The sequence below is a fragment of the Hippocampus zosterae genome, chromosome 19, assembly GCF_025434085.1.
Source record: "Hippocampus zosterae strain Florida chromosome 19, ASM2543408v3, whole genome shotgun sequence".
NCBI classification, from domain to species: Eukaryota; Metazoa; Chordata; class Actinopteri; order Syngnathiformes; family Syngnathidae; genus Hippocampus; species Hippocampus zosterae.
Window position 1 is genome coordinate 5,490,240 of NC_067469.1, and position 13,133 is coordinate 5,503,372.

General features: G+C 44.4%; 1 protein-coding gene across 3 annotated transcripts; it reads right to left on the minus strand.

Moving 5' to 3' along the window:
* Positions 1-160: 160 nt before the first annotated feature.
* LOC127592620 (mitogen-activated protein kinase-binding protein 1-like) lies at positions 161-12,890 on the minus strand. 3 transcript variants are annotated; one of them, XM_052053532.1, is made up of 30 exons: positions 12,310-12,890; positions 11,970-12,061; positions 11,468-11,530; positions 11,339-11,396; positions 9,814-9,984; positions 9,604-9,741; positions 8,750-8,932; positions 8,461-8,621; positions 8,157-8,346; positions 7,733-7,870; positions 7,476-7,645; positions 7,207-7,298; positions 6,911-7,036; positions 6,390-6,460; positions 5,623-5,744; positions 5,479-5,554; positions 5,286-5,397; positions 5,016-5,079; positions 4,830-4,925; positions 4,557-4,749; positions 3,994-4,346; positions 3,804-3,907; positions 3,590-3,739; positions 3,453-3,519; positions 2,965-3,108; positions 2,720-2,877; positions 2,185-2,637; positions 1,681-1,761; positions 1,273-1,358; positions 161-850 (listed from the first exon to the last, which is right to left on the minus strand). In XM_052053532.1, exons 1-30 carry the CDS (start codon positions 12,409-12,411, stop codon positions 611-613), a joined length of 4,254 nt encoding a protein of 1,417 aa, XP_051909492.1. In that variant the 5' UTR covers positions 12,412-12,890; the 3' UTR covers positions 161-610. The 3 variants fall into 3 exon arrangements, with proteins under 3 accessions (XP_051909492.1, XP_051909491.1, XP_051909490.1); XM_052053531.1 differs by having other exon boundaries at positions 1,516-1,761; positions 4,845-4,925; positions 12,310-12,889; XM_052053530.1 differs by having other exon boundaries at positions 1,516-1,761; positions 12,310-12,889.
* Positions 12,891-13,133: the final 243 nt, after the last annotated feature.

Sequence of the window (13,133 nt, forward strand, 5' to 3'; positions counted from 1 at the left end):
TTCTATCAGTATAAATTTATTACACGTCTGTGCGATGTGAATGTTTCCTTTGCCATCATCAGGATGATGCTATTTTTTTTATATATTGTGCAGCCTTAAATGTTATGCAACATTAAAAATGTATCCTAAAGATAAACAAAAACACAAAAAAAGAAATTAATCAATGTTTTCCCCATTTCATGGACTTTATATGCACACTGTACATAGAAACAATCATCAAACACACAACATCAAAAATGTTGCACAATTTATAATAATGTTTTTTTTCACGATTAAGTATCTGATTGTTCTATTTACTTTTAGCTAAGTTCAGGAATGGGCAGCTAGCTCCCACATACTTGCAGGCCGGCACCTGTGGATGCCGCTTGTTGCGCATTTGTTTTAAATACTTTTGTTGTTTTTGTTGTTGTTGTTTTTTTGTAGGGTAGCCAACCGCCTTTTTTTGTGGAAAACTGAAACTGGTTTTCCGAATTTGTATTGTTGTCTGTATTGTATTAAAAAGCCAATTTTAACATGTAAAAAACAAGTGAAAGAGAGCTAAGGCAATAACTGTCATTTAGAAAATTAGAGCAACCACCGGTGTTTTGAAAACAGAAACTGGCCTTCCGTTTCACATCTTGCTCTCCAGCTTTCTCTCAACTGACTTGAGCAAGAGCTCTGCATACTGCTCCAACAGAGCCAGGGCTTTGTCACCTTCACCTTTGACCTCTGAGCCCCAAGGGGCACCGTTGGGTGGCCAGGAACCCGGCAGCAGGTCCAGCTCGGCCTTGGTCGACGTCAACGCCCCAAACAGAACCTTCACCATCTCCTGACAAACTTCTTCTCCGCAGTCCGGAGAGCAGTGCAGCACCTGATGTAAACAGAGATAAGTGAAAGGAAAACCTACAGTGGTCACAGAAATAACATGCATCTGACAATAGTATTAATAAATAAAAGCTTAATCGATGATAATCAATTGTGGTTCAAAATAATTCTTTAGATATGAGAATTATTTTGATATAGATGTATATTATTTCAAAATATATTCTTCTTTGGCGTAGCTACCACCATCACCACCACCTCCATCCCCCACTTTTTATAGGAAACACATTTTGGAGTGGCACTAAACAGCTTGAAGCCTCTTTGAGGAATTGTAACTGCCATATCTGCCAAACTGCTGCATGTTGTGAATTGTGTTGAGTCACTGTCATCATACAGCAACAAAATCAGCCAACCGCTGGCTTCTATCTTCAAACATTCTCTCAGGGCATCACTGTATAAACGCAGACTGACCTCGGTGTAGAGCGTGACGGTTCGCCTCAGACTGCAATGAAGGTCAATGGCAGCCTGCTTGCACACTTCCAAAGTAATGGGATCACCTGCAGAGTAAACACGAGTAAAAATATAACGAATGGAACATTATAACGACACACACATTTTCAATGTCTGTGCATACTGTTGTGAAAAAGTGAAGAGTTGTCCTCAAGAGAATACAAACAACCCAATAATTGTTGACTGCATCGCAAGTCCACTCACCGGCATGGCACTGCCGGGAGGCCATCGGGGACAGAGAGGTCGAAACGCAAGCTTGCGGCGGCCAGTGCGAGGCAGAGTGACGACGAAAAGGATGAAGCGGAGTAGGAGGTAGAAGGAATGGAAAAGGAGAGCTCGGAAACGGTAGGTCGGCGGAAGGAGAGAGACCTGGATGTGCGAGTGGATGTTCCACCACCACGGGGAGCACTTCAGGTGGCGAGCCTTCGGAAGTCGACACTTTGTTCTTCTCTGCACACATAAAAGAAGAACATAGATTCAAAAAAAAGGAACAAATCCGTGTTGTGTTCCCAGCAGCCACATTTGCCTGAAACAGGGCACCGTGGGATTTGGGGCATTTATTTCCCTTTGTATTCAAGTCTTTTCAAGGCCTATCATGTATTGCTGACATGGTGCCGAGGCTCAAAGACGCTCTATGTATCGGCACACCGGTTACCACGGAGGCCGGTCGGTATGTTATTGGCCGACCCGTTACGTTCTGATGAGGTCCCTCGCGTTCATCGGGTTTCTATTGACGAAATATGGCAGCTGACTTAGGAAGTGGACTTCCACACCAATAACTGTTTGCCCATCCCATCCCCCGTTTTGCCTGCGGTAGGCTGAAATGGATCTGCAGTGCCCGTCGGGAAAAACATATTGTAAACGTAGCCTTACCTGTGTAGGATGCGACATCACACGCTGGTCCCACGGTGGGAGAGGAAGCTTTTGTTGGACTTCCCTGACAAAAGGAGCCAGCTTTCAGCTCCAAGCTGCGTCGAGGGCTGAGAGGCTGTCTGGGCTGAGGGATTCGAGAGGACATCGGCGTGACGGCAGCGAGGGGATGCCAAGATGTCTCTGCTACGTCCAAATCCCCCCAGGACCTACGGGCCTTGGGGAAGTGGGGGAGGTCGAGGCCGATGTGGACGCCCTCACCCACGGATAATGAGCGGCTGCTTTTGGCCATGGAGCTGGCTGTGGGGTTCATGTAGGAGCAAGGAGACTGCGGCGAACCTGGCGAGGGCGAAGACGAGCGCGCGGACGAGGCTTTGAGAGGGCCTCGGTCCAGGAGGAGACACTGGGGTCTTTTGCACGATTCCTTATTCTCACAGGGCGGCGGAGATCGCGGAGCTGTGGAGAGGAGTCGTTTTTTTTACAACTTAAATGTAAATGCGGTCTTCTCTTATGAAATTGCAGTGGAAAGGTAACGTACAGGCGATGGTGAGGTTCTGAACGGACTGCGACTTATGCAGACTGGCGTTTCTGTCAGGCAGCGGAGGTTTGGATGGCGGCGTGGAGAATCTCCAAGTGTGGGACCCCAATGTGGTCTTCTTCTGGGGTCTCAGGATGACTGTGGAGTCTGTGACGAGCCTAGTGAGACAAATAATATAATAATAATAATAATAATCAGAATTTACTAAATGCCACATTTGAATTCACAATCTCGTGACATCTTACTCTGGCCTCTGGGAGACACTCGGGGACACAGGGCTCTTGTCCTCTGTGGTACTGCTCTGCCCGTTTTCCATCAAGGGGCGCACTTTGGATACAGGAAGCTTGTGGGAGAGCCCGTGGCCTGCTTTGGAAAACAGAGGCTCTCGCCTGCACGCACATGAGCAACGTATAATGTGAACTGTCAAATCACAAATCAAATCACTTTCTGAAAGCGGTACTTAAGATGAACTGTGAGACATTTTTTTGTATTAATTGTTGTATTTTGTTTTAACGTAGAACCTGTATCTCTGTTGTTTCTCAATTTTGATAAATGTATTGAATTTTTACTTCATTTTAGTTTTTTTAGCAACTTCACCCTTGAGGGCGAGACACTGTGCCTGTCATATTGAAACGCATGATAAAAGCAGGTGTCCAATGGTCTTTCACAACAATGTAGTTCAAATTTATGTTATTTAACTCGACCTGTAGCTCCTTGAAGTGGTGCTACGTACCTGCTGTGATCTCCTCTGGCCAGGAAGCGTGAAGAAATGCTGCGCCTCAGGACTCTGCTCGGCTCGGCTGCAAGTCGCACGACAACTACATCAAACAATAACCTCGAAAAATCCATAAGCATTAAAGATCATCCTACCTGTGTTGCAGGCGTCCGCCAGTGTCTCAAAATTCTGTCTGAGGAAATCTTCTTGTCCCGCCTCGTCCACAATGGCCGCCTTTGCCTTTGCTACCTCTTCTTGCTCATCCTCCGAGCTGCCCAGGCTAAGGGACGCGTTGTCTGCAGAATCTGTTGATGGTTGTTTTTAGGCTAAGCTTCACGCAAGAGTTCCTTCTAATTTTACAAGTCTTACCATCCAGGATGCCATCGGGACTGGTTCCTCGGCTGCCATAGCCCATCGAGCAGGCGCTGTCTGGGCTACAGCTGTCCTGGCTCTGTCTGAGCACCCGACGCTTCCTGTGAAGCAAATCAATTTGCAGGTGTCAATATTTTGTATGGTGCTTTTGGCGACATTATGAGATTGTGCACAAACATGATCGTACTTATCTTGTAGCGCCGCATCATCTTCATCATCCTCTTGTAGCGCCGCGTCATCTTCATCATCCTCCCTCACCAGTCCGATCATTTCAGAACTCTCCACGCCTTCAGGCGAAAGCCAATCACATCGGATGATAGGCTGACGTAAGTTTTTTTTATCGGGGCGATCCGAGCGCAGAACAGAGTCGTGGAGAATGGGGGTGCTACTGCATGCTTCCGTGTCGGTGTGATTGCCGGGAGTGAAGGTCTCCAGCTGCCTCAGTTCTAACATGGACTTAACCTTCAGCTCCAGAGAGCCCCTACGACGAGACCAGCGACGGCGAGGACGACGTCTGGCGACAGGCACGGCTAAGTCGGGCTGGAAACAACATGGGGTGTAGGGGGGGCTTTTAAGTAAGCAAAATATACAATTCTAATTACAAATAATAAATAATATAAATATACTGTATATCAGTGCTTCTCAATTATTTTCTTACCACCTCGCACCCCCCAAAGTATGTGAGCTCATGAAAAGATGATACAGTAAGATGCTCCAAAAAGATTCAGTGAAGAAGCGCCTGCCACTTACTTTTACTGGCTCCCAGTAAGGCGCTTCTCCCGAGCCGCAAGCGTCATCTTCTCCGTGGCTGCTGTCAGTGAACGCATTGTTGCTGGAGTCGTCTTCGCGGCCATCGGAGTCTCGGTGGACGGCGCCGTCCTCGTCGTCGCGCTCGCTGTCTGAGGAGAGCCCCACCACAGCAGGAGCACTGTGCACCTCTCGCCTGCCCATCGATTGTCACAAATGAAATCAAGAGTTGGTAGAATCTGGGGGGAAAAAAAAGGGGAGGAGAGGTGAGGTCACCTGAAGGCAGCACACTTGAGTGGCTGTCGGAGCTGAAACAGCTTCTGTTGCATGCTTATGGTCAACTCTGGAGCCAGACGCCATACAAATATGCAGCTATGCCATGGAAACAAAAGAACAATGGGTTAGTACTGAGTCATTAAATTCACTGACAATGTTTTGTCTGGTCTGAAATGACATCCTCACCTGTCCCCTGACACGCTGATCAAATGCTTGCAGTCGTTGGTGAATCTCAGACCAGTCACAATTTCTGAAACACGCAACAAGTGGGATGCACTGCTTGTCTTTGGCTATCTAGTCTAATGAAACCAGATTTATGACCTCACATGGACAAATGTGGTGCTGTCCTATATGACTATCATTTATGATGCATTCAAACCTAATCTTAACGCATCCCATTTACAATGTTTTCACCCCTATAATGTTCACATTCTTACGGGTCACCATATCTTTTACCTGAATGGCCAAACATGGTGGCAACACACTCTCCAGTGCGAAAGTCAAAGATGCTGATGTTTTTGTTGGAGCAGCTGGCAGCCACGTACTGACCAGACGGATCGATTTGAACCTGCACAAGCACACACGCATGCGCGCACACTTTATTTGGTACACCATGCACAGGTAATCTCAGATCAGCAGCCCTTCTCACCCTAAGCAGGCTGCCGTCATCACAGAGTGATCCTCTGTACAGTTTCTTCTGTTTGCCATTGCTGATGTTGAAGATCCTGTTGATACAAAAACACCTGACCTTACACACGCGCACGCATGTACGCACGCACGCATGCACACACACCTGATGCAGCGGTCCTGGCAGCCTATGGCCACGTGCTTGCAGCTGGGTTCCACGCCCATGTCATACAGTGTGGTCTTCCTCACCGTATGGTGGGAACACCTGAACTCCGTTCCTGTGTCGTTCTGCAAAAAACATCATATAAGAGATACACATGCAGGTAAATATTACACAGTATATTTTATATTTCACATTCATGTTAGATACAAGCACATTCGGGTGCAGGATTCATACAAAGTTTCTTTTCAGCAAGTGGCAAAAAAAAAGAAAATTATTTTTTTTAGGTGTTGTAGTGTCCCCCCCATTGTTGGATTTTGAGCATTTTCTTTGGGAGTGTGTCCTCTTTCTTTTTGTAAAAAAATAAATAAATAAAAATAAAAATACATAACCCATTCATTTTCTCGTAGAAGAATAATGTGTATTTACCTCCGGTGGGACTGAGGGTTACTTCCTATACTGTATCTGTTGACAAATGTTCGAAGCGGTGTTGGCACTCATTAACCATGCTGTGCGATTATGAGGATGCTGCCTGAGGCTGTGCAAAGAGCCCCATAAATCTTAGTGGTGACTAACAAGCGGTTGTTTATCACGCCCCATAAAAGTTAACAGTCACAGGCGGAAAATAAGAATGAACACAGAAATAAAAATGGACCCTGATTGGAAAAGGTTTACTGGTCCACACTTTATGCTAAGCTACTTACGGCAGATTCAAGGCGAGGCACATGTGTGTGAATGTGAATGTGCGTGTGCGTGACAGTGAGTGTACCTACCGTGTGTGCGGTGCGGAAATAGATGCTTTTATCTGCCCCACAACTGATCAACCTCACTTTGCCGTCAATGGCTGTAAGGAAAAATTCAAATTGTTGTATGTTCACAGAATAAATCAAATTATGTGTTATACACAATGTGAACAAAACTATTGGGGCACAGTATTCCGTCAAAAGGCCTCTCATTAATAAGAACCCTATGATATGTTTTCTTTAATGTGCTACAAATTGTGATTTTTTTTCCTGGTGTTCCAATCAGGAACAATAACAATGCCTTATAATGTAAACATAATCATTTTTTAAGTTATGATCCTACATGCGACGCTAGCATCATTGCTACTTGCAAACGTGACCAATCAAAAGATGACACGATTGATTGCTGCTTTCCTCCTGTCTATGTTATGTCACAATTATTTTGTCCATACAATATAAGATTAAGGCACATGTGAGCATGCATAATCAATAGTTATGGATTATTTAAAGAAGTGGTGCGCACAAGGACTAAAAGGTCTCAGTAGGCTCACCGGCGAAGCATACGGCCGTGATGGAGGACGAATGCTCGTCCAGCGTTTGCACAAGGCCGTAGTCGGAGGTGGCATCTAGCACGTGAATCAGGCGATCTCTGCTTGCCGTGGCCAAAAGTTGCAGACCTGCACGGGAACCAAATTATTCAATACAATGCAGAATTCACCTTGCTTGTGGATCAGGAGGGAAGAATGTAGGAATAAGGGTAGAATGAAAGGCGAAAGCGAAACAAGGATGGTCTGACAGGAAGGAAGGAAGAAAGGAAGGATTGACATGACACATGCGCGCTGTTGACCTGTTTGTGGTTTGCTGTATTCCAGACAGAGGATTTCAGCATCATGAGCTTCCACTTTAAGAATCTCCTCCATGCTGCTGAGGTTATGGATTCTGAACAGAACAACAAACAAGGCCAAGCTTCATTTACTGTATCCGAATTGATTGGCACAATAGTAGGCACACCTGTACAATTAAAGGACAGCAAGTGGTGCTTTGAAATACAAATTCAATTCAGTCCGTGACCAATCAATTCTCTCAAATCATCTTTCCCCCATTGAAATAAATGACCTGAGAATTCCGTCGCGATCTCCGGACGCCAAGTGTTTTCCATCTGGGCTGACACAGATAGTGCGGACGCCCACCCTGCTTTCCACCGGCTGTCCATCCGTGTTGGTCAGATTTTCTGCTTCCTGCAAGGCAGCCGTGCTCGTGCCTGTATAGATGATCTTGAGGAGGTCCTTTGCCCACAACAACAACAAAGCAAAAGACATGAGCAGTTTTTAAAAAAAAATATTGAATATGTTTTTAAGTGAAGTCACACTGACGGTGCTGAGGATGTTCCGAGAATGAACATGGGTGCGCTCATCCACGTGCCACAGTCTGATGGTGCTGTCGGACGAGCAGCTGAGAAATGCGCCGGGCCGCACACTCGCCACCATCTCCCCAGGAATATCCGGAAACATCTGAGAACATAATAAAAAATGTGTATAGAGCAGCCTATATGGGTCAATCAGGATTCATTTGTTGCTTTAAAAAAAAAAATCCTGACTCTTTATGTATGTGGATGTATGTATTTGTAATGCTATTATGTTGGAATTGTATTGCAATGTTTTCATGAATCCTTATATTTTGATTGCAATTGGATATTTTTTTATAGTCTTTATACATACCTCAGGAGGACAAGGGGAAAAAGGGGAAATAATTCCTTTTCCTCTTTTTATTTTTATCACATAATGCAGGTTTGGTTACCTCTAGGTCCCAGACACAGGCGGCATGGAAGAGGGCAGAGTGGACCTTGGCCACCCGGGTGAGGTCGGTGACATCCCACACGAACACACTGTGGTCGGCGTATATACAGCTTAGCCAGCGACTGATGGGGTCGTATGTTACGGCCGTGGCGTCCGGGTAACGGGCATCCACCTGGCTGCAGAGTAAGTGACTGGAAGGAGAGACAGACAGGACGATAGTTCAAGGTTTTTGTCCACCTGTCGCTTTAATTGATGTTTAAAGTGGTGTTGTGGAGGTAGGAATGTGTTTATGTGCGCTTCCTCACCTGGCTTCTGTGACGGACGCGACGTCTGCTCCGAGCGGGTGTGGTCGAGGCAGTGTACAGACAAAACGTAGGTCTAGTGGGCTGAAGACTCGTACTGTTCCGTCAGCACAGCTGCAGAAAATCCGGTCCCAGGACAGAGACAGTGACTGGGCCACGCTGGTCTGAACAACACAGAGAAGAATAGGTCACTCATATAGTACAGTACAGTAATACTGTTTAGTGTTAGATACAAAATGAAGTGTATGAAGTGTGTACTATAATTGAATACCTTATTGCAAATCGTTTTTACCTGCAGCTCCACCCACTTATCCAGCATCCTGTTGCCGTTGAACTCACACAGCAGGCCAGAGAACGTGACGCAGAAGGTGGACTTGGACTTTTGGCCTCGTCCACAGGCCACATCGCAGAAGAAGTTGTTCCTCAGCTCACCCAGCAGACCCGAACGGCCCAGCAAAGGCATTGGGGTGCTGGCCTAAAAACAAGACCAGCTCATGATTTGGCTCATTACCCTCCAAATGTACCCTAACATATATTTTATAACCGATATAGAGCAGTGATTCAGTGCTCGTGAACAAATGTCCAGCACAGGCGAACCGTGCCAGCGTTCAGCTAAATTGCTCTGCACACAAGTTCAGTTACTGCGGTCACACCTGACCAGGTGAAGTGTCCCGAAGAAGAGACACAAATTAAAGTGTGATTGAAAAAAAAGCTGATGACTAGGGACTAATGTGTGTTTGGAATTAACTAAAAGAATAAATCTAATGAACTGTATTATCACGATTGACTGTATGAATAAAATGACTTAAAAGTACAGTATGACTCAAATAAACTCAAGAATAATTAATAGAGACCAATGCATTATTTAAAGATACAAACGTATGGCTGAAACTAATGTAAACTCAAGTGTGACTGAGAAGAAGTAAAGAATGGCTGAAACAAACAAAATTCTGACTAAAACATATTTAAGTATGGACGAGATGAACTCAGGTATAATTAATACAGACCACAAGTCGAATTGAAACAAATTCACGTGTGTCTGACATGAACTCAAGTATGATTAAAACAAACTCCACTGTGTTAAGGCAAACTCAAGTCCGATTTCGAGATTTTATGATAAATGCGAGGTTAGTATGCGAGCAGTACCTTATTGGCCTTGCAGTGGTCCAGATACCAGAACTTGACATGTCTGTTGCCCACGGTAACAAAGTAAGAGCTATCCTCAGAGAAGGACACGCCCGTTACCTTGCTGGACACCTTATTGGCAGCGATGACCACATCCTTCTGCGATAAAATGACCGACACGTTATAAACTCAAGTGCTCATGCAGTATAAAGTAGGCAGTTGCACACATACTTTCCACGCCCAGACGTTAACCATCATGTCGTGCTGGTTGCCCACGCTGACGATGTGCTTGCCATCGGGTGAGAATGCCACACAGGAGATGCCGTATTCATGCTTTTGGAGTTCAGACACCTGCCGGCGCTCCGACACGTCCCACAGTCGCACGGCGGGAAGGTGGCCGCTCTGTGGAAGCAATCGGTCGGAATGTTGAGTTGCTTTTTTTTTTAAGCGAACCAGTTCAGTTAAAGTCGAAATGACAATCAAATCGAAGAAGAGAATAGAACAGAAGAAGAAACAAAAAAAGGCTATTCACAAAACAAGCTTAAGTATGATTAAAATGAACTCAAGTATATTATTTATATTATGTATAGGAGACATGATAGGGATAAAACAATAAGCCACGATTAGCTTCAATTAAACTAAAGTACAATTAAAACAGACTAAATTGATTTTTTTGTGATTTTCCTCTCATTTCTTTCCTTTTTTAAAAACTCTGTAGTATGGATCCCTCTGGGTCCGAAATAAAGAATAAATTAGGTAAAGTAAAGCAGCACTGGTGGTGCATGAAAACATAATGGAGACTGTGGTGTTCTGTTCTGAGGTTTCAATGTCAAGGCAAAGTGTAGAGATTACTCTTTGGCTACACAGTTGCAAGAATTGTAACCCTCTCACATCTCTCTCTCTCTCTGTCGCTCGCTCTGTATGGGATCACTGAGCTATTTCCACCACCTATCGTTTTAAAATGGCAAAGTCAAGGTCAGAGCTAATAGGTGAGATAGGTCGTCCAGCAAGGAGGACACCAGAAGAGTTGGCTCGCATATAGAGAAGACGGTACAATACAAGAGACACTACTATACTATACTATACTATACTATACTATACTATACTATACTATACTATACTACTATAGAGATACTATAGTAACGTTTCCGTCCATTTTCCATCCATCTATCCAGTTTTGAAAAAAATGCAGGCGTCTGTTACAATAGAAATACACTTGGGAAAATTGTTCCGTACAAATCAGCCATCCGCAATCCACAATGAGTTAACCCTGCAAATATGCAAATGACTATATAAAAAGGTCTCTGTTCTCGAATTGGCCCAATTAAGAAGAATGCCGATGAAATAATCCTGTTTTATTAAGAGGCAAAACAGGGGCCAACTTGGTATCGAACTTTGCTCTGCTGTCACAATAACTGGCATACACGCATCCACTTCCACACTGAAGTCCTTTAATCAGCCGATTGGGACAGATTACGCTGGCACTCCAGAAGCCATAGATGCCAATCGGTGATCCTAAAACAGCCTATAGGAACACTGAATCCTTAATCGACCGGCATGTGCACCTAAATCCTGCATGGGATTTTCTCAGTGAAACCACAGCATGAAGTTATTTTACGAGTTGCTATGGTTGACTGCCAAGTTTTATTGACATTACATTTCTAAACAGCTTTTATAAATCAATTTATTGTTAGTTGAGGCCAGGGCATACCCCGCCTCGCACGCCACAATCAGTTCTGATCGATAAGCGCCTCACCTCGCCTGTGACGAGGTATTTGCCATCCTGAGAGAAGGACAGAGCCGTGATGGTCTTCCTGCAATGAGGAATATGCGATGTATCCATCATGCGTTGACATTGTCGCCATTTCAATGTAAACCAGCTCACCTTGACGTGTTGATGAGGTGCTGCTGTCTGTTCTTTCTGGGGTTCAGCAATACCACAACACACCTACCCAACACACACACAATGAAAACATGCAAAATAAAATGAAACATGCATGCAGCTTTATGTACTGGAATGGGACCAATGTGAGTAATCGCCGTTAAGCTGCTATTAGCTTTGTTCAGTGTACTGTTAAATAACAACCGCAGGATGGATTATACGACACACACAAGAACAATAAAACGAACTAAAGTACAATTAAAACAAACTCAAATAAGAAAGAACTTGTGATTAACAAGCTCAAGTATTACAGAAACACAGGTTTGAAATGAATAAAAGCATGATCAAAATTAATTTGTGTGATTGAAACAGATTTAAATATGATTGAAATGAACTAAAATATGATGGAAACACAAATAAAACGTGAAAAAGTACATATTGGATGAAATCCATTGAAAATAAAGACGCTCCAGTTTGGGGGGGGGGGGGTTGCACCCTTCCTCACCCTGCAGGATAAGCCACGAGTCCAGTTTTGGGGTCACAGGCCAGGCAGCTGTTGCCCAAAGCAGTGATGCCAAGAACCTTTTCCAACGTAACCTACAAAGCAACACATCAGTGAGTGTTTGGACAAAATACCACTTAAATCTTTGCAACTTGATGGTGCATCCATTTTGATTATCCAGTCCTTTAAATATGCAGTTTGTGTCCATTTAATACCAAATTATAACAACATATATTAGATGAGCGTTGCCATATTGCAGTCGTGCTCATAGGCACTAACTCCAGATGTCAACAAACTGGCTGATCATCTATCACTGTGTTGTCGCTCATTTATGTAAACTTGCCTTGCTGGCCAGGTTGTCCCTGCAGTCTTTCCCATGTTTGTCCGACGGCGAGCTCAGCAACTTCCTGATTCGGCTCTTGATGGTCAGTCCATCACCAGGCATGGTGACCCCGGGACCCTCCAGTGGCGGGCCTGGTAGTTGACTTCGTCAATGCAAAACGATCAATTCAACGTTTCCTTTCCAGAGAGTGAGGAAGGAGTGTCTCGCAAAGTGGGATAGCCTCCCTGCTGGCGGGACATGTGGATGCTTAATCTCCTGAGAACGGTTTAGCCGGAGGCCCGCCTGTCGCCTCAACCCAAGCTCCAGGAGTTCCGCCTTGTGATTACATCAATGGTGGCGTTTGTGCCTAATTAACTGACTTGATTGGATTAAAAGGCAGGGGGAGAGAGAGAGAGAGAGGATGGATGCTCTTTTTGCTTTGAGTTTACTGTTTTCGCAATTAACATAGTATGAATCTCGTGTCATTATTATTATGAAAATTAATTTGTCACTAGCATCGTGTTGCCATTTGTGGTTGCGCATTTACCAATGACTCAAAACACGTAAGCCAAGTATACAACATCGAATCAAACCACAAATGTTCTTGCTATGAAAAACAATAAATATTACTTAAATAATGAATTTCCTTTTTCGTTTTCGCTCACCATGTTGTTGTATCGTGTTGCCAAGGGGGTAGAGTGTTAAGAACTTGTCGTCTAGGGTAGGTCGGGGTCTGCCTTCATGCTGTAGGGATAAAACCTAAAGGATGATATTGAGAGTGGCCTTAATATCAATTCAGTCTATTCCAAGAACCCTTGTAAAACAAACCTATAAAAAATTTTGTT

Bases quoted from the DNA above. Each gene is read 5' to 3' on its own strand.
- LOC127592620 (XM_052053530.1), bottom strand. From the start codon at position 12,411: ATGCCTGGTGATGGACTGACCATCAAGAGCCGAATCAGGAAGTTGCTG. The intron at 7,871-8,156 runs GTAACCAAACCT...TTATGTTCTCAG, and splicing joins CCTGTGTCTGGGACCTAGAG to ATGTTTCCGGATATTCCTGG. The intron at 4,750-4,829 runs GTGACCTCACCT...ATCGATGGGCAG, and splicing joins CTCAAGTGTGCTGCCTTCAG to GCGAGAGGTGCACAGTGCTC.